The sequence below is a fragment of the Aquila chrysaetos genome, chromosome 10 (genome assembly GCF_900496995.4).
Source record: "Aquila chrysaetos chrysaetos chromosome 10, bAquChr1.4, whole genome shotgun sequence".
NCBI classification, from domain to species: Eukaryota; Metazoa; Chordata; class Aves; order Accipitriformes; family Accipitridae; genus Aquila; species Aquila chrysaetos.
Genome location: NC_044013.1, coordinates 38,945,877 through 38,965,987, shown reverse-complemented (window position 1 = coordinate 38,965,987; position 20,111 = coordinate 38,945,877). Strand labels below are relative to the sequence as shown.

General features: G+C 35.4%; 1 protein-coding gene across 3 annotated transcripts in view; it reads left to right on the top strand.

Annotated features, from left to right (window-relative positions):
* The window catches only part of NCOR1 (nuclear receptor corepressor 1), a 75,347-nt gene that overhangs the window by 12,220 nt on the left and 43,016 nt on the right, over nucleotides 1-20,111 (top strand). For all 3 annotated transcript variants that reach the window (XM_030027406.1, XM_030027407.1, XM_030027405.1), the window contains exons 2-12: nucleotides 2,205-2,382; nucleotides 4,107-4,246; nucleotides 6,412-6,607; nucleotides 8,399-8,581; nucleotides 10,494-10,607; nucleotides 13,167-13,223; nucleotides 13,650-13,702; nucleotides 15,596-15,662; nucleotides 16,677-16,849; nucleotides 18,891-18,981; nucleotides 19,522-19,700. In XM_030027406.1, coding sequence (XP_029883266.1) covers nucleotides 2,275-2,382; nucleotides 4,107-4,246; nucleotides 6,412-6,607; nucleotides 8,399-8,581; nucleotides 10,494-10,607; nucleotides 13,167-13,223; nucleotides 13,650-13,702; nucleotides 15,596-15,662; nucleotides 16,677-16,849; nucleotides 18,891-18,981; nucleotides 19,522-19,700 — 1,361 coding nt within the window. In that variant the 5' untranslated portion in view covers nucleotides 2,205-2,274. The remainder of the gene's footprint in view (nucleotides 1-2,204; nucleotides 2,383-4,106; nucleotides 4,247-6,411; nucleotides 6,608-8,398; nucleotides 8,582-10,493; nucleotides 10,608-13,166; nucleotides 13,224-13,649; nucleotides 13,703-15,595; nucleotides 15,663-16,676; nucleotides 16,850-18,890; nucleotides 18,982-19,521; nucleotides 19,701-20,111) is intronic.

Genomic DNA, 20,111 nt, shown 5'->3' with positions numbered 1-20,111 from the left:
CGCTAGAAGGCTGGAGAGTTTGTTGGGAGAGTACTGGTATGTGTTCCCTAAATGCCTGCTGCTGGCCTTTGTCACTTACAGCATATTTGGCTAAAAGAACTTTGATCAGATCCAGTATTACTGTCTTTATTCCTCACTAAAGTTTTGAAGGTGTAGCAGACATACATATACATAAAATCCAGTTAGCCATCTTCAACATATTTATGAAGACTGCCTATGAAGCTGGTGAGGTAGCACAAGTTAGGGCATCAGCAATTCATCACACTAAGATTTGTACTTTTGTAACCTTAAATTGTTTGAGCACCCTTATACCATGGAGCCAGTTGTTAATTTAATAATAAATGTTCACCAACCTGTGATGGGAGTAGTTATCACATTAGTAAACATTTGATTGAGCTGACAGTTAGCTATATGCTATAGTTCCACGTGGACTTTCACAGAAATTGAGAGAAAAATCAAAGGTTTTCTTTTTGCTGTAGCTTGGACTTAAGAATACATTTGAGTGTTCAAGTACTGTAGCTTGCAACTAACTGTCACAATGTATATTAGCTAAAACTGCTTGCTTTCTGATGCTGTTCCTTGATTAAATGGAAAGCATATGACTCAGACCTATTAGACCATCACATAGTTGGTAAAGATGTACTCTAATGAATGGAGTATGAATGATGAAGCGTAATAAATGTTAATGGTGAAGAATTCTATGTTAGAACTTGTCACTTGGATATGAATTATAGGTACTATAGTAGATATATAGGTACTATAAAGCACACAACTAGTAATCTGTAGTATTGCTGTGTAAGAGAAACTGTAGTTTTTTCTTTGTTTTTTCATATTTGAAAATCAGGTTTAAGAGGTAAATTTAAATGTCTCACTATTCTGATAGTCCAATGTGTAAAGCTTTGTTTGATGGAGAGGTGGGGGGAAAAACCCCAACCAGAACATGAATGATAAAATATGTCAGATAAACTTTAAGATCTGTTTGTATAGCTTGCTGTGTCTGATCCTTTCCTGAGCTGATTTTGTCTATTGACTGTTAATGGAAAATGCAGTTCAGAAGTATAACTTTACATGTGATGTTTGTGAAAGGCTGCAGATTAATGTGCTTTGAAATGAAGCCATCTAGACAGGGATCAACAGTTACTTTATTTGAAGGTCTGATATGTCTGCTAGGCTCTGGACCAGAGGTTGAGAATTTGCTACAGGTCTGATAGAATTCTGTATTTAATACATAGGCTCCAATGATTACATCTTTTGAGCTATCAGAGAGAAATATCTTGTGTTTAAAGAATATGTATGTCTTGCTCTTTTGGTTAGAGCCATAATTTACCTGCTCAAAGCACTGATGGGCACAGTGTTTAATCAATGTCTTCTGATCTTCAGCAGCTGAAACTGTACACAGCTTCATAGATGCTTGGACTGTGTTAGTGAACTTGTCTGGATTTTTTCAGTGTTTAAAACCTTCCCCAGATCAGTATGCATTTGAGTGTTTGGTGTTAATCTGTAGCTGGAGAATACAGTAGAGGTAAAGTAGTCATTGAATGTCAACTAAGCAGGATTGTTTTAAGGCTTCATAGTATAGTCAGTTTCTGGCATCCTATATGAGACAAACTATGCTGTCAATTGAAACAGTGTTGTTTTTTTTCTTTGTGACTGCCTTTTTTACTAACTATTTCTGCAAAGCTGCTGTTAGATAGTAATAGTATTTTAGGGCCTGACTAACACACTGTGGCTTAATGAACTGTAGGTGGCATTCAGTAGAGCAGCCCACGGACTACCTGAATCTGAAAGTAAGAAACAGTTCATAGAATCCAAAATCTCTAGAAGAAATGAAAGTGAACTTCATGTTGTGCTAAGGAAATTTACTGTAAATAAAGAGTCCATCTATAGACTATTATAACCTTTTTAACATCTATTTAAGGTGACCTATTTTTCTTCTAAAATCCTCCTAATTCAACTGGTAACTGGTAAAATTATGTATTCTGACAATATAATCCTCAAATCTTTGGGTAGACAATGCTGACATGCCTCATTTTGAGCCCATTTAAGACCCGTTAACATGTTTCAGACTAGAGTAACCTATTAAATAAATACATCAGGAAAAAGCTTTTACTGGTAATGGTTGTTTTGCTTAGGTGACTATGGCTGTAATGTATTGTGAGTACATCTGGTACTTCAGTGCTTATCAGTGATCTTTTTTCCTTTAGGCGGTTTCCTAGAAACATGATTGCTTGCTGGTCTTGATCTCACAGCTTTGTGAAGACTTCTTCTCTGATAATGTCAAGTTCAGGCTACCCTCCTAACCAAGGAGCATTCAGCACAGAACAGAGTCGTTACCCTACTCACTCTGTCCAGTACACCTTTCCTAGCACCCGACACCAGCAGGTAAGGAGACGTGAGGGTTACAAATTTAGCAAGAGTGTAATTTGGGTGTTTGCTATGCCAAATGGGATTTTTTTTTTTATTTTTTATTTTTTTTAAACCAATGAAATACAAGTCAGTCACATTTGAAAACAGTGGAGTTGCAGACCAATATGCCCTGCTGAGGAGCACTGCTGCCGGTGTTGCTTAGGTAGATAGTTGTGGGGTGGTTTGGTTTGTTTTGCCTTCCTTTTTTCTGCTGAAAGCACTGCATTTTGATTCTTCAAGATTATATATGTATCTGCTTTTTTACTTGGTTTTTGACAGAAAATTGAATTTTATAATTCTGTGTCTTTATCATGGGGTATTAATATAAAATTCCTGGTTTTATTGTTGGTTTCTCATAGTTAAATAAATTCACTAGGGATTGTGTTCATAAACTTCCGTTGTAGTTTTGCTTTAATTTATTAATGTTTAGTCATCATAGTAAATTTGTCCAACGTAAGTGTGGCTGAGTCCATATGCATTGATAGCAACAATTTTCCAAGAATGTGCAAATAATCTGACTATAGTTAGTATACATTTAATATGAATGCAGTGTTCTGGGTGTAACAAATCCTTTGAGAGACTGGACTCTTGGGGCATTTGTGGGTACTAAATTTTTATGGGGAATTAATCTCCTATTAGGCCCAGGAGCATAAGAAGTGAACCCATAGTCATCTTTCCTCCTTCTATGTGAGGAGTATTGTGCTAGATTCTCTGTAAGCTAAATGTAGTGCTTGACAAAATCTGTGTGCAAGGTGGAGAACATGCATGTGAAGTATAAAAACTTGTGTTACACTCTGAATTTTTTCTGAAGCAGCTGTACTAGTGCTTCCAGCTAGCTGTGTTCTGCTAGCCAGAATTGGGATAATGGATTTCTAAGAATCTCCTACTTGATCATTTCTGCCGAGCATTTATTCTGCCATCCTGTGCTCTCTATGACATGGTAGGCTGTGGAGGACTAGCTGTTGGCTTTAGAACAGCTCGGGTTTCCCCCGTTTTAATGTAATTCTTCTTCTGCTACAGATACCTTAAATGTTTTGTTGTACTTACATGTCTGCAAAAGGAAATTCAAGTATTGGAGCTTTTTGGCTTGCTCCGTATTTATTTTTAGATAATTTGTAAAAACAAAATCTTATGGGTAATGACCTATTGCTTCCCTTTGGTTAATGCCAGCTGCATATAATTATTCAAAGCAAGTGGTTGAAGACCCATGTATACAAATAAATTGTCTTGTACCTCACTTTGATTATAAATTATACCAGTCAGAAGATGCATTTTGTCTGACTCTTAGTCCTAATTAATAGTGTCTGATATAAAAATGTCTTGAGGTGATAACAGAAGGATTTGCCTCGGGGTTGCTGAAATATAATCTTGTTTTTCCACTTTGTAGTTGGATGTGCAAAATTGATTTTAAAGGATATTTTTTGAAAGGATATTCTTCTGCTGCTGACTCATTTACGTTTTGTTAGAAGTTAATGTTAGGTGGAATTCTTAGCATAAGTATTTAGTCTCTTTTAAAGTTAATTTAAAATTAAGAACTGCCATTTACAAACTTTATTTTTTGAGCTTAAATAAGGCTTTGGTGATCTGGTCTTGGTCTGTATTTAATACCTTTGGAAATGATCATTCTGTAATGCCAGATGCTTTTGATCCTGTTTTTTGTGCCTTCGTTCTTGTTAACATCAGAAGTGTGTTCCATTTAGGAATTTGCAGTTCCCGATTATCGTTCGTCTCACCTGGAAGTCAGTCAGGCAACCCAGCTCTTGCAGCAGCAGCAGCAACAGCAGCAGCAACTTCGGCGCAGGCCTTCCTTGCTTTCTGAATTTCACCCAGGCTCTGACAGGTGAGGATGCTGTTTTTGAAGTATGTGAACATGAATCTTCTATGAGTCTGTGCTTTCTGTAAAGTTAATTTTAGCTTCTGAATAGAAAGGGGTTTGAGTTTCATAGATTTTGTCTAAGTACTTGACTTTTATTGATCGGTGCTCCATTGTTGTAACGGTGTCGATCTCATGTGTTTGAGTGTTGTAGCTGTTGTGCAATTCCTCAGTCCCTTTGGCTTAACTAATATATTTGTTTCACAGACAGGAAGTGACAGTCTGCTTTGCTTTTCCCACACCTCCCCTAACAGGCTGTCAGTAAACTTCTGAGAATCCAAGTGCATATTGCAAACTTTTTAATGCTGTTTAGGCTAAAAGTGTGTAAAGTTTGTACCTTAGGATAATTTAATCTTGCTGAGTAGAAGGAACAAGTGCAAGAGTTGTTACAGTGTGAATATTACCTGTCATATTTCCTAGATTAGGCTTGCTTATTCAACAGATTGTATCTGTGTGGCTGGGCAAGTAAGAAACAACAGAGCTAATTGGGTATTTGAGTTCTAAGAATTTAAGACACTGAAATGTGGCACAAAATGGATTTCTAGGCACAGAGGACTAAATCAGTGTGTGCTGTTTTTGACAAGACACTTGACAGCTTCATATCATTTGTTCTAAATACCCTTTTTGTCAGTCTTGTATACCATTCCTGTCTCTGTGTAAGTAGATGCAACTGACCTGGGTTCAATAGGTTAACTGAAGACAAATATAGTGGACAACTACAGTGAATCATATGTTGTAATTTAGTTTCACATTGGTAATATCTTACTTCTCAGTAAAATGGGTTACTTCACATGGATATTAAGGAATATTCAAATGTACATTAGTATTACTGTAAGGTTGATAGGTTCAAGAAAGTTTTCAGACTGTGTTAAGCATTCATTTGACTATATACCTGAAGAATATTGGATGTACTCTGAAAACCAAATTTAGAAATTAAAAACCCACTACAGATCAGAATAAGATTAACTGGATTGTACTAAGTTAGTAAGAATATGCTTCTGTTTAGTTGAGAGGTTACTATATGATTTATGCACCTCAATTCTTTAGCATATTAGTATGCTGATGTACAGTCATAAGGAAGTGTTACTGCTTGTAACAGCCTCTTTTTTTCTTGGACTCTTAGTAAGTATATCTGCTAGGAGCAACTTTATATGCTGGATTACTGCTAGCAGTTTATTTTGGCTGTAACTGAGGTATCTGGTTCTGAACAAATACCAGTGATGAATGTTATGTAAATACTGGTGTGGCTTAAAATCTCATTAGAATATTCCCAGAAATAACTTGATAATAGTGAAATCTGGGGCTTGCATATTGCCTTCATCTTGTGTCACCAAAATGTCAGTAATGCTCTGTTTTAGTGCTGAGAATCATAATAGCTTTTAGAGCTCTCAAAACTTCAGTTTATAGCAGAAGTAAATTTCCCCCCGCGTTGTAAATTTGTAAAAGCTTATTCAGTAGTTCTGGCAAAATACAGGAAACTACTGTCATCTCTTCAGTGGCACTTCATAGGAAGATGTTGAAGCATATGAGGTTCTTTTATGGACATCCTCTGCATTGCACTGTAAAGAAGCTAGTGATACTGTTCTTTTGCATTTTTCTGAGAAGGAGGAGTTTTTAAATGACTCATGGATTGAATCAATGACTGTTTCTTTTGTATAGTAGCATTTTAGTAGAGATCAAGTTCCAAATAGGCTCATGGCTTGTTTCAGGCATTCTGTGTATATTTAAAAATTATTTGACTGCAAAAATGAAATAATGGAGCTGTTGTGGCCATCTGTGTTCAGTGGAATATAGTACTATATTTGTCTTACGGATTTTTTTTGTTTATAATTTGAATCAGAGCTTGGATTTGAACAATATCATTGTAGCAGTGGTAAGTTTCTTTGAGGATTTGTAATGATAGGCATGCATTTAAACAGTGTCTTGTAAGATTCAAGTTACCTTTCTCTTTTTCAATGGATTTTAACTGTTGTATTTTTGAAGATCATACTTAAAAACATGTGTCTGCCTTACTGTTTAGAAGGATCTTCCCTAAATTGCATCTGTGTATTTGAAAAGGGTTGACGAACACCAAATAAGTTTTCTTGTATGGAAAATGTATATTTTAATAGTTTATTTCTTCTGTATATTAGGCCTCAGGAAAGGAGAACTGGATATGAACAGCAATTTCATCCAGGTCCATCTCAGACAGATCATGATTCACTGGAATCTAAGCGACCACGTCTTGAACAAGTCTCTGATTCCCATTTTCAGCGTGTCAGTGCAGCTACTGTCTTGCCTTTAGTACATCCTCTGCAGGAAGGGTTGAGATCTGCGGATATTAAGAAGGTAAAGCCATTTTCTATTATAATGCTGAAGGTGTAACTTCTTATGTTGCGGTAAGCTAATAATTTTTTCTTTGTTAGGTAATTTTTTTGTTTGTTTAGGTTCATTCTTTAATCCCAGAAATTTAATTTTACACATTATCACAAACTGTGGTCATGAGTCAGTGTTACTCTTTTATAAAAAGAACAAGAAGATAAGTCTGCCTCAAACACAGTAAAGAGACTGGAGTTCTGAGTTGCCACTACACTCTTAAGTCATTAAAACCTCAGTCACAAAATTATTATTGTATAGTGCATGAAATATTTCAGCTTTTCAATTGAAAGCTGCCGTCAAATGCATTCGAGTCCATTTTTTTACTGTAATTAATATTTGTACTGAATGGTCAAAGTACTTCTCTCCACCCTCTTCCCCTTTTAAGCATTTGAAATGGATCTGCTTATTTACATAACACTAATTATATTTGTCACTGTCTCATTTTGGGTAAACGTAGGACAATCTAGTTTGGTGGGGGTATTTTCTATTGTAGGTACTGAATATTGATTAGAGCAATTTGCATAGAGCAGATAAATGTCTCTTAAATTAATATTTAACATCTTCTGTCATGCACGCACACAAGCACACAGCCTCACACACCAAAAAGGTGGTGCATAATGGGTGTGCCTTCTGAAGGTGAGCGCTCAAGTCTCTCTAAACTCAGATCATTTAAAGAAAAAATTCACCATATGGATTCAAAAGCTAATAGGCAACAGATTTTAAAAGTTGATTACTTGTCTTGCCTTCTCTCTACCATTCCTTTTATCATGTGAATAAACTGCCTGTGAAGTAAAGTAAAATCATGACAGCATGTGATTTCTTAGTAACTTCCTCTGTTGCATAGCAAAGATAAGATCAAAGCGGGTTAGAGAAACCAAGCTAAGGCATGCAATGTTAACATGCTTGCATGTAACTGAATTTTTATCCAGGCACTACATACAGAAATCTAATGTCTCAATTTAGAAATACAGCCTAGTATTATCTTGAGGAGAAGTGGCATTCAGACACGTCATCTTTCAGTCAGATTAGCTTGAATGAGGGAGGTATTACTGAGCTAGCATTTGCCAGCTAGGTAGTCATGCAGCACGATGCTCTGAGGACATAAACAAAGACAGGCTACAACAGTGCTGATGTTAGAACATGAAGCATGTTGAAATATGTCGTTTGGAAACAGACAAAAAAACCCAAAGGAAAAAAAAAATCAAAGCCAAATGAACAGTGATCTGTCCTCTCTTAAGTCATTGCTTCTCTTAAGTCATGTTAAGTTCTCTTGAACTTAACATTTATAAGTTAACACAACTAACTCCAGATGTACTTTATCAGGTTGGTCGTGATTATCTTCAAGAATATCCTCATCAGTATATGTGCAGAGTATTGAGGATTGGTTCTCAAGTAACCCTTCCTTTAAAGATAAAAGATACTGTTTACATTTATGAAGATATATTTTTAAAAGGGAGATGTTTTGATCGTAGCTTGTTTTCCAGGTAAATATTGAAGTGTGCTGTTATTTTTAAAGGTGGATTTGAAATTAAAGTATCATGAATGGGTTGTCAGTTAATTCTAAAATATTTAGAGCATTAATAAACTGAAATATTAAACTTTAACTTAGCTCCTCAACAGAGATATAGATAACTGGAAATTCTTTTTAATTCATGCATGCTAGTTTGGTTACTGAACACTCATTCACATGTTATCAATACGACTTGATTTCTCTCAATCTCTACCACCCCACCCCAACTCTACCTCCTGTCCCTGTGAAAGGACCCGGCTTTTGGAGGAAAGCATGAGGGACCATCTTCTCCAATTTCTGGTCAGCCTTGTGGGGAGGACCAAAATGCTTCACCTTCAAAGCTGTCAAAGGAAGAATTGATACAGAGCATGGACCGTGTAGATCGTGAAATTGCGAAAGTCGAACAGCAAATCCTTAAACTGAAGAAAAAGCAAGTAAGCATAGCAGACACTACTGTTGTTATCTGCCAGTGAAAGAGGTGTGGAAAAACTTCATTTGTTGTTGGTGGTGGTGAATTTTTTGATTACATGAACCAAATGAACAAGTTAAAAAGGGAAGGTTATGTATACGATTTTGCTAGAATGTTTAAATAGGTGGGACATCACATAAATGTTTTTTGAAAATAGCCACATAGGAACATCAACAGCAGATGGCTTTATATTTTAAACTTTTGTTAGATGACTAGTGAAACAAGGGCACTGTGACTGTAATTTCAGCTTTAAAGATGACTGCTGCGTGAGGGGAGGCTATCATCTTTCTTCTTTCGTAGTCTGTGCAAGGGGAGAATCCCTTGCATGTGTCTCTGAAACCAGAGCTTGTACAAAAGTCCCTGGATCTTCTGCTTTCACGAGCGTAAGAGATCCTAACATCTGGAGCTAAAGTCAGCCTTGGGGGAAAGTGTAGTAGGAAGGGTGTGAGTAAACAGAGAGCAGAGAAATAAAGGAGGAAATGTCACTTTTTTTAGTACGGTCCTGGCTACGCTTTGCATCAGAGAACTGCACTTCAGCTATTGGAAGCAAAGGAAATGTTTGCTGGCAGTAGCTGTTGCCTTCCCAGTAGCTGTTGTGGCCAACTAAACCCACCCTTCAATCTAGGCATCTGTTATTCATTGGCAAAAACAAAGTTCTTGTCTCCTTTTCGTTTTATGACTTTCAAAGATCCAGATAGAAGTAGTGCCAGCTTTGGTTTTTGTTTTTTTTTTTTTTTTTTTAGTGGAAACTGTAGGAAATGAGAGTTACACTATAGGATTTGTTAACTTGTAGGTCCAGGATAACAAATAGACAACTCTCTGGAGCAGTATGTTTTTATGGTCTGGAAGCATTTAATTACACCTGAATTTTAATGACCTGTAAAGTGACCTTCAGCAGAAAAACAAAAAAGGATGTCACTGAGTACCTGGCTGTATGTTAATGGTGCTTATATTTTTGTTTGTTTATTTACTTTTCCACAAAATCAGCAAGTACTATGCATATCATCTATGAAGGTTCATTTGTGCACATTTGTACTGTGATTTGACTTGAAAAGAATTACAAAGTTGCTGTTGCCTGCAATAGCTGAGCCTGTTTATTATGGCATTCTGCAAAAATTTTAGATTTTGAATTCTTATGCAGCAATATAACACATTCTAGCCAGTTCTGTAAGACAGGATGGATCCCTAGTGTCAGAATTTCTTTGTTGTATGTTTGTGGCACGCATGGATGAAGGGTATGTACAATTAAAAAATGAAGATGTCACTGAACCAGATTTATTTGATGTGAAAGTAAATCACAGCAGTGTAGTAGCGAGGAAAATATTACAGGTTTTTTTGCTTGTTTGGTATTGTAACAATCTTGGAACTTCAATATATGTGGAGTGGTTTATTTTTGTTGTGAAGTCCATTTAGAGTGACGTTCTCTGTGGATTGTTAGAAGGACTTTTGTACCTTTTTAAAAAATAAGACTGTAGTAATAATGACACTTGAATATCTACAATGTAGAAAGACACCTCTGTGGATTACTTCCTCTGTGAGAAGGCAGGTTTGGTGTAACTGTTCTCTAAAGTTAATATTTTTGTTTAAATAGTGATAAATTACAATGCGACAGTGGATTTAAATGTCAGGCTGAAACAAGTCTGATTCAATGCAGGTGAGTCTTGCAAACAGTTAATTTGGTTTACCAGTAGTACAAAAAATAGTCTTGTTATCGACGCTGTTTGCATTAAAACCATTTCATTCATTCCTTGTCACTTAAGAAGAGAAATAACAGGCAGTGCTAACTGTTGATCAGATGCATATTTTATCTCTGGTGACTAATTACTGGTAAGGGTAACATGGTGCGGATGGCTGATTTTCTTTCTTTCGTCTCTTAGCAACAACTTGAAGAAGAAGCTGCTAAGCCTCCAGAGCCAGAGAGGCCTGTCTCCCCTCCTCCAGTGGAACAGAAACACCGCAGTATTGTCCAAATTATTTACGATGAAAATCGGGTAAGCATGATTTTCAGTTGACTGAGTGTAGCTGTGAATCTGACCCAATGTGCTAAAATTCATTATGTCTTAATTTACTTCCATGGGGGCTATTTTTGCTTCTTCTGTTTTATTGATTTGCCCACCCCTCTTTTAATATTCATTTACTTCTTTAAATGAAAGACACTTGCATGACATTTTTATTCTTGATCACAGGATCCTCCTTCTATCCTATAAGCAGTCTAGGGAAACACATCTATGGGTCTTATCCCTAGACCCTTGTGTTGAGGTGGATAGATATATATAAACATGCACACACATGCATACATGTGTGTATATATATATATAGATAGATAGATGTTTGTATATGTGTAGATAGGTAGATATAAAATAATGCTTCAGAAATTTATCTTGAATTCTCTTTTCCTCACATAAATACTGACAAGCTTGGCTGAAGACCCAACATTTAAATTAGCTGAAGGAGGAGAAAAACTGCATATGTTGTAAGATTCTATGCCTTCTTTTTAAATTCTGACTTCTGGTACTTAAGATTTGGATGAATGAACAGATATGAAGAAGTAGTATATAGGTGAATAGTGAGCTTGTGTTGCATAAGTGGTGAGAAAAGTACAGGAGCTCAATAATGTTGTCAACAGTAGCAAAGTGCTTCCTGCCGTTTTTTTCCCTGGTAGTTTGAGATAAAGGAGTTGGATATCTGCTGGTTTGGAAAGTATTATGATCTTCTGTGACAGTGCTATATGTTTGCTTAATTTCCCAATTTTATTTTGTAGTTTAGGGGAACAGTTAGCTTCTATTACAATAGACTATTTTTGAAAATTTGAGGTGGTAAAAAACTGCAACACAGTACTAGATTTTATACAGTAGAACTGTGTCCCAAGGGTTCCATGCAGCTTGTTCTCCCCTTCCCCCAGTTATCTGTGGAATTTGATGTATTTACTTAATACAGCACATTAGGGCAATTATTATGTTATAAAAACTGATGTAAACATATTGCTGTACATTGTTTACTTCTGGTTACAAACCAGTTTTACTGTTTTAAATCTCTTTCACACTATAATGTAATTAAAAATTATTAAAATCATACAATCACCTTACAAGACTTCCTCAAGCTGAGTTACATGTTGAGTAGTAGGCAAAACTATGTGAATTTGAAGACATCTTAGCAGGCTGCTATGCAGCTCTTTCTCTGCTAACTCTGGTTACAGGTGGGTTTTACAACAGAATTTTGAACTTGCTATTGCATTCCCCATCCTGTGTATGTGCCAGTAGATAGGGAAACCCATTTTTATGTTGCCTGAGATGGAGTAACACGTCAGTGTATAGTCATCTATTAGCTGCTTCTGTCTATGTAGCTGTTCATATAGTATTCTATACACAAGGAGAATTACCAAGCTTGATGTGTTTGTGAATCGATTTAGCACTTGGTTTGAGTTCTCATATCGGGAATTACATGTACTGTAGAATGGCAATGTTGATGGGGCTTAATACAGATAGTACATGTCAATACTCACTGTCTTATTTAAAGGGTTATTAAAGATGTATTAAGCCATTCGTGTACATAGCATTTCTTTGGTGTCTTGTCTTCTGCAGTTGTACAAGAGGACAGTCCCCTCAGCAGCTTTGCTTTCATCTTCAAACCATGCAGTTTAGGATAATTACTTTTAATATTCAACTACTGTTGGCTAAAATTTGGTTAAAGTAATAGGGCTAGAGTTCAGTTTTAAATGTTTTGAAACCAGAAAAGCCATTCTACCAGGGTAATACTATAATATTTCCTTGATATATAATTATTTTGTACAGCTGTGAGTTCCAAAAAATTTCTGAAGATTGAAATCACATGGAAAGAGGTTAGAACTTAGCAGAACACTTTCTAATAATAACTGCTTTATGGATTAGTTTCTCCTATATTCTTCTTTGCAGATGTCTTAGGGCTAGCACATACAGCTATTGGGGGGGAAAGCAAATTTGAACTAGTATGTTGGATCATTTTAGATAGCCTTGTCTGCTGACAAGGGGCTTTGGAAGATCATACAGGCTTGAAATGAATTTGTGAAAGCCAACTGGCTTATTCAGTGCTGCCTGCTTTAGGGTCAGAATTATTCTGGGGTCTTCACCTAGTGTGGGGGAAGGAGGACCTTTTACCTCTGTGTGTGTGTTTGTACACACTGATGCACACTCCCAGACTTGGCAATTGGAGAGTTTTAGTCTCTTAATTCCATTTTTCAAAGCTAGCTATGCTTTGTTTTAGTGGATACCTTTCTTCATCTTAATAATTATTTGCTGTATTATTTATTAAATGTATGGTCTTTTTGAACTGCAGAGGTCAGTTTCTCCTTTTATGCTCTATCGGCTTCCAAACATGGAGATCAGAGTAGAAACAGCACAATTCAAGTACAGGTTTCTTGATTTGCTGAGGCAACATTGCAGAAGTAGGTTAAGAAGGATATAGCATAGTCAGACAGGGGTTTAGCAGCTAGCTTAAGTGAAAGAGTTCAGATACACTTTTGACACTAACTTCAGATGATTTACTTAGACTATACCAAAAAATCTTACTTGCAGAAAAAAGCAGAAGAAGCTCACAAGATTTTTGAAGGTCTTGGTCCAAAAGTTGAACTGGTAAGTTGTGGGTTTGGGGTTTTTTTTTTTTCTGTTCTTTTTTCTGTATTGCCAGTTGTTGTAATTCTATTGTGGTAAACAGATGTAGTTCTGTATTTATGTATAAAATAAGTGTGTGTTTAAATGCACTGGTGAATTGGGGCTTGAGTGCACTGATTGGCTGCATAAGTGTAACTTTTAAAATATGAGAGAACAGTTTGAAATACGAAAAAATGGAACACATACGTAAGTAGTTAAAATGATCTAATTTTAAGTAATGAAATACATGCTTTGTGTTGAGTATCTTCTGGTCCCTTCAGATTGCTGCATCTCAGATTGAGTACACTGTTGGCAGAATACTAAAATATTGTTAAATGTATTGCATATACTTTTAGAATTACATGCATTGAAAAGTACTAAGCATACCTTTCTAATCCAAAATTGTAGCCACTTTACAACCAACCATCAGACACAAAGGTCTACCATGAAAACATCAAAACGTAAGTGCTTTAATATCTTGTCATTGTGCCATTTAAGGGACCTAGACTTAAACATTCACTCAAATTTTTCATTGCTGTGATTTCCAAACAGAATGTGTGTACTTTAACCATAATTAAAAGCTTTCAGTCCATGTAACTTTCCGATTTCTATGTTGTAGAACAGTGCTGCAAGACACGAGTTATATATACTGAAGGCAGACAGAAACCATAACTTTTCATCTTAACTTAAAGACAAAAATAAATCATAAAACTTAAGTTGGTAACGCTTGTGTTTTTCAAAGTCTAAAATACCAGATTTGACCTAGATATGTGTAGTCAACTTTTCCTGAATGTACTGTTCAAAGAAGTGTTTTAAAAGTTAGTGCTGTCAGTAAACTGTAGGAGGAGTCCTGAATTTTTTTTTTTTTTTAATTATCTATTTATTTATTGACTTAACCATGTACTTATTTTCTGTCATGGGCTATGAGCAAAGTTATTGCATGCTCACTTACTTGTTATTTAGGGCAAACCAAATTCAGTGATCTGAAATAAACTGGTTGTCTTCTCCTGGAAGAAATGTGGCTTTTGACGAAAATAATTGTTTGTTTCTTTTTTAATATAGAACTTGTTTCTCAAATTTGTATGAGCTGTGTTTTTTTTAGTTCGCTGGAGCAAATATTGTTTATAAATTGAAATAAAATTTAATAGATTCATGTTTAAATGTGTTTAATTAAGCTTATTTGTACTCAAATTTAAATGTCCATAAAAGAGACCTTCTCCATGGTGTTTTTTTGTTGCATCTGATTACTTTGAATGTCTTGGTTCTGCAAAGATGATGGTGAACTCATTTCTCTACAGAAAGTCATTAATAATGTAGAACAAAATCTTAGTTTTTACCTATCTATGTCAAACCAATATTGATCTCACTCTGTAGCAATATTATAAAATACCAAAATAGTGATTACTCCATTGCAACAAAAATCAGCTTATTTTGAAAATATGTATTGCTACTAGACTTCAGTGAAAATAATTGAGAAATTTTAACTGTCACAAAAGTGTGTATTTCTTGCAAACCCTCCTTGAGGAAATCCCACCCTATTGTAACTATGTACAGCAAGGCCTTTTCATGGCTTCTCTAGAACAGTAACTGAGAAGAAAATACTTAGTTTCATGTCTCACTTTGAAACTCAAATACTGGTGGTTTTGAGACAAACTTTACTGCTGTGGCATGATTATCCCAGTTCAAATTTGTTGAAGAACATTACTCTCTTCATAAGATTTGTTTATTCATAACCAATTTCTGTACTACCAGTTTTTACAAAAGAAGATGTGAATTGTCAGTTTCAGGTGTGAAGAAATGCATAGTGAGTTATGTGCATATTACTAAGTGCTACTAAGTTTTACTACCATTTTGTAACTACAGAAAAAATCCTACAGATGGCTGTCCTTTAAAAACTTCTCTTAAAAAAAAGTAATTCTTGCTCCACTCCTTCAAATGTGGCTGTATAGCAGTTCCAAAATACTTATTTTTTGAGTAATATATTGTAAAACTCTTAACTTTAGGGTTGAATTGCAAAGATTACCCCACCCCACCCCCCAAAGCATAACATCTTAAGCCAAATTTATTCATTTTAGCATATTATCTCTCTTGTGGTGAAGGAGAGCACCTAGCTTGAAATTGGAAGCTTTTGTGTCTCAATTACTTATTACAGCCATCTTCAAGAATCTTCTCTCTGATAAAATAGAGTATTAATTAGATGATTGTTTCATCAGGCATTTTCCCTCTGTTTTCTACCCCTGAAAATATTTTTCATAATAATGATCTGGCATCTAGAATCCATGTGGGCTTTGTTGAGTAGTTTTGAAGTGCTTGATTCTTACGTAGTTCACTTTTTTCCTAATTTTGTTTTCCAGAAACCAGGTGATGAGGAAAAAGCTAATACTGTTCTTTAAAAGAAGAAATCACGCAAGAAAACAACGGGTAATACTACCATGTTTTTGTAAAAAGAGCACGTGGTTGGTTTTCTGTCTGGATCCTTGACTTACATGACACAGTTGGGAATGCAAATCCTATTGATCATAAAAATAAGATCTTAAGCTAAAATTCTGTTGATTTATTGGAAAACAAACTGCAGGTTTATAACTGTGGCTTGTTGATTATTTGGCTGAAAACCATTTAAAGTACAATAAGGAAAGAGCCTTTTTTCTTTCCTTTTCTTAAAGTGTACGAAAGGAAGATAAAAATCTCTAAATGTCATGCCTGGCCTCTCTCTGAACTTCTTCTTTTGTATAGTAGCTGTAGTATCTGAAAGAAAATGGGGCAGATCTCCAATTTTTGAAGTTTGACAGCATTTTTAATCAAAATTGTGTATGTTGAATACCAGTATTAATTGACGTAATGCTTTCTCTTGCATGCTGTTGTAGCAGGTGGCATACAAAGTCAAAAGGCTCTTTTTGGTGGTGTCTGAAAGATCATTTTTATTATTAAGAACAGTAGAAGGTTATGTATCAAATGGGAAGATTCCACCATGAAAATGTAATGAAGTATTTTTCTTCTTGTGGTCCTAGTTGTTTTTTATGGAGGAGCAGCTCCCTACATATTGCTGAGACTGAGGACATTGCAATTGTTCCCCCCGTTCTGTTAATTAAAAATTTAAAATAAAATAAATAAAAGTAAAAAAATTAAACCAACTGCACTAATTAAAAGCCTAGTACCAGAAGATGTGAGATTTCTGGAAGGCAGTAATAACAGTTACCAAATACCATTGTGATGTGTAAAGCAAAGAAATAGAGTGTAATGTTCAAAATCTACATTTTTATATCTATTTCCTCATCTTCTCTCTGCTGAAAATTGGGTATATGTCATATATATAAAATGGAAGCCACTGGAGCAGGGAAAATATGTCTGTTCATTCCAGGACCATACCTATGTTATGTGTACTGATCACTTTGTATATTTTTGGTTAGTTCAAGGTTTACTTTTGGAATTTAACAGGAACAGAAAATCTGTCAACGTTATGATCAGCTGATGGAAGCATGGGAGAAAAAAGTTGACAGGATAGAAAATAATCCACGCAGGAAAGCTAAGGAGAGTAAAACAAGAGAGTACTATGAAAAACAATTTCCAGAAATCCGGAAGCAAAGAGAACAGCAAGAACGATTCCAAAGGTATTACCATGGTTTTGAAATATTCCTACAAAATATCTCTTAGGTCTTAAGTTTTAAAGTTATTTATAATAAAATTAGTTCAGCTTAATGGTTAAGTTTTATGTTCATCACTTTATTCCTTAAAAAAGAGTGTTAGCGTATCATACAGTATTAAGTAAAATGTCTTTTCCTTTGTTCACTATGTTTCATGGCATTGAGCTCAAGTTTCACTTCGCATCCTAAGGCTCTTCATGACTGTCCTTCTTGTATATCCACTGTCTTACGTCTGGCCCTTTCCTGTCCCTCCCTATCAGCTTTGTCAGCAATGCTAGCCTCATCAGTTTGGTGGCCTCTTGGGCTGCTATAGTGATGTCCAAATTGTTCCTTTCCTATCACCCTTTTTAGATCTGCCATCAAAACCCGTATTTCCAAAAGAAATACAGAAAAAGGGCTAATTAGCAAAGGCTAGTTAGGTTGTGGTGCTCGGTGGGACTATAGGAGTTAAGCTGCTCAAATGCACAAAGAGGTTTGTGGAGTTGGTCTTAAGATAATTGGAGCATCAGCTTCACGTGAGCCTGTTCATTTTGAGCCTACACCCCAATTTATACTTCGTATTTTTCTGTCACTGGGTGGCTGTGTTACTCCTATGTTTCATGATCCCTCTATTCATTAGCCTACACACTCAAAAATAATTTGGCTTCTTTAATTAACAATTTGAGTGATCTTTTGTTGTATTTGCCATGTAATTTTATTCCAGACATTTTTGCTTTTTGAAGTATGCAAGCTACGACAATTAAGTCCCTATTATTTAATTTTAATCTAGCAGACATTTGTTAAATAGAAACTGTACAAAGAGTCTTAAAAGGAATGAAGTGCAATTCATTTGAGAGTTCACTTTATCTATGGTACTGTAGGTAGTGCTTTAAATTAGAATTAGGTCAAGTTTGATTCAGTTGTGTTGAAGTCTGTTTATCTAATGTTTGAAATCATTTTAATACACCTTTGAGAGCTCAAGCCCAATAAAGATGTCATCTCATTATCTCTTCTAACCATCTGTGTAAATCACCTTATGTCATAAAACATAGGAAAAGCAGATAGTTTGTGATATATCATGAAGGCTGCAAGATCTAGCTTTGTGGAATCAAGACGAGAGGAAAAGGAAGTAAACTGTTAGAATGGAAACAGAACTCATATCTATAAGAAGCTTTTACTTTAAGAATATATCACATCTTTAATTGCAAACTACTTGGGAAGGCGCCATGTCTACATTTTATTTATGTTCTCTAATGTAATGGCTAATGGTCTATAGCTGTGTTTGTAATACTATTGTGTAAATACTAAGGGGCTTTTTTGTCAGATTTTGTGCAAATTTATTAGTTCAGTGAAATCTTTGAGCAAATGAAGATGTTTTGTCTCTCTATCAGTGACTTTTATCTCTGAAATGCTTTTTGACCCACATCCTGTAATATATTGTTATGATGTTCTTAAGTGTAAAGATCGCTAGCTGGAAAAATTCTTGCAAATTACAGCTCTCCCCATCAATTCAAAAGTTGAAAATTTTCCTTTGTTGTAATGAGTCTCAGTGCTGTATTAGTAACTTGACCAAATTGATGAAAGGCAAATGTAGTGTGCTTTTTTCTTTTCTTTTCTTTTTTTAAAAAAAAAGCTGTCTTTCACAGTCTATCAGTAGTACTAATTAAGGTGATGATTTCTGTGCCACTGATGAACATTTCTCATACTCAGCAGAAGCGTATTAATGTATCTAAAACACCTACTTGCAATGGAATCAGTGGTAACACTCCTTTTTTGATGTTGACTCTAGCATGCCCTTCTTGTTGAGCTTTGCAAATTCACCTGTAAAACTGAGTAGTTGCTTGAAATTGCAGTACATGAACAGAGTTTGTACTCTGAGACTACTTAAGAAAGAACAGCCCTAACTGATTTGGGAGACTGCTAACAGTATTTTAAGGAATTTTGAAGGTTGTCATTGTTGTGTGCAAAATCTGAAAATATAGCTATTTTCCACTTTATCCTTACTAATTCTGTTTTGCCCTAATTCTAGAGTTGGTCAAAGAGGGGCTGGACTTTCAGCAACTATTGCTAGAAGTGAACATGAGATTTCTGAAATCATTGATGGACTTTCTGAGCAGGAGGTGAGGCTATTGTCTGTATTTTGCTATAGAAGCACAGCAAATGACTCAATATCCTTTTATTGGCAGTGAAAGGTCTCTTTTAGAGGGTTTGTTTTTTTGATAAGAGAAATCTTTTGGGGCTGGTTTGAGAGAATCTGTGTGAAGTTTGGCTTGAAACAGGTCTTACAAATAGTTTTTTTTTTTTAAGGGTTATGCTTCTTAACTGTATCTGTCCTAGATTTTTCTCCTGTGTCTGTGTTCATTGCAGGCTTGCTACAACCTAGTTTTTATACAGCTTTAACAAACACGTGAAAACTCTTCCTTTCTAAAACCCTGCACCATTTTAGTTTTTCATCATTTGCAACACTACTTTCTTTAGCTGACTGTGCAAACGTTCATTGGGATAGTGACAACTTCTAGAAGAGTTAAGAAGTGGAGAAAAAAGTTTCAAACTAACTGTGAATGTATACGGTGGTGGAGCTTTAAAGAGTTGTGTAATTCAAGAACTGTAAATATTAGTAGCAACTTTTTGTATTCTTTTCTTTTATTCTTTGCCTGTAGAATAATGAAAAACAAATGCGTCAGCTCTCTGTCATTCCTCCCATGATGTTTGATGCAGAACAAAGACGAGTGAAGTTTATTAATATGAATGGTCTGATGGAGGATCCCATGAAAGTTTATAAAGACAGACAGTTCATGAATGTCTGGACCGACCATGAGAAAGAGATTTTTAAGGAAAAGTAATGGGCTTTCTTATCTTTTATTTTTATTACATTGCAAATGACAGTTAAATACCTAACCCCACAGTAAACATCAGTTAAATCGGGAATGCTGAAGCTTTTGTTCAATAATATTTGATAATGTTCTTAGTTGGATGAATGAAACATTGCAAAAATTTTAGACTTCTCCACTTATTTTTCAACTGAGTAGGCTCATGTGCATTTAGTCCTTAGGTAAGAAATTCTCTTGAAAGTACTTTAGTTCTGTGATAAGATTAAAATGAGAAGAGTAGGTATATGTTCTCATTATATCAGCTAATAGCTAATTTTAAGTGCTTAGTTCTAAACTTGCACAATTTGAAAACGGCTTTTTAGACTAATTTCAGTTGTGTAAATCAAAGGCTTGCTGATGGAACAGATTGTTTGGAAGAC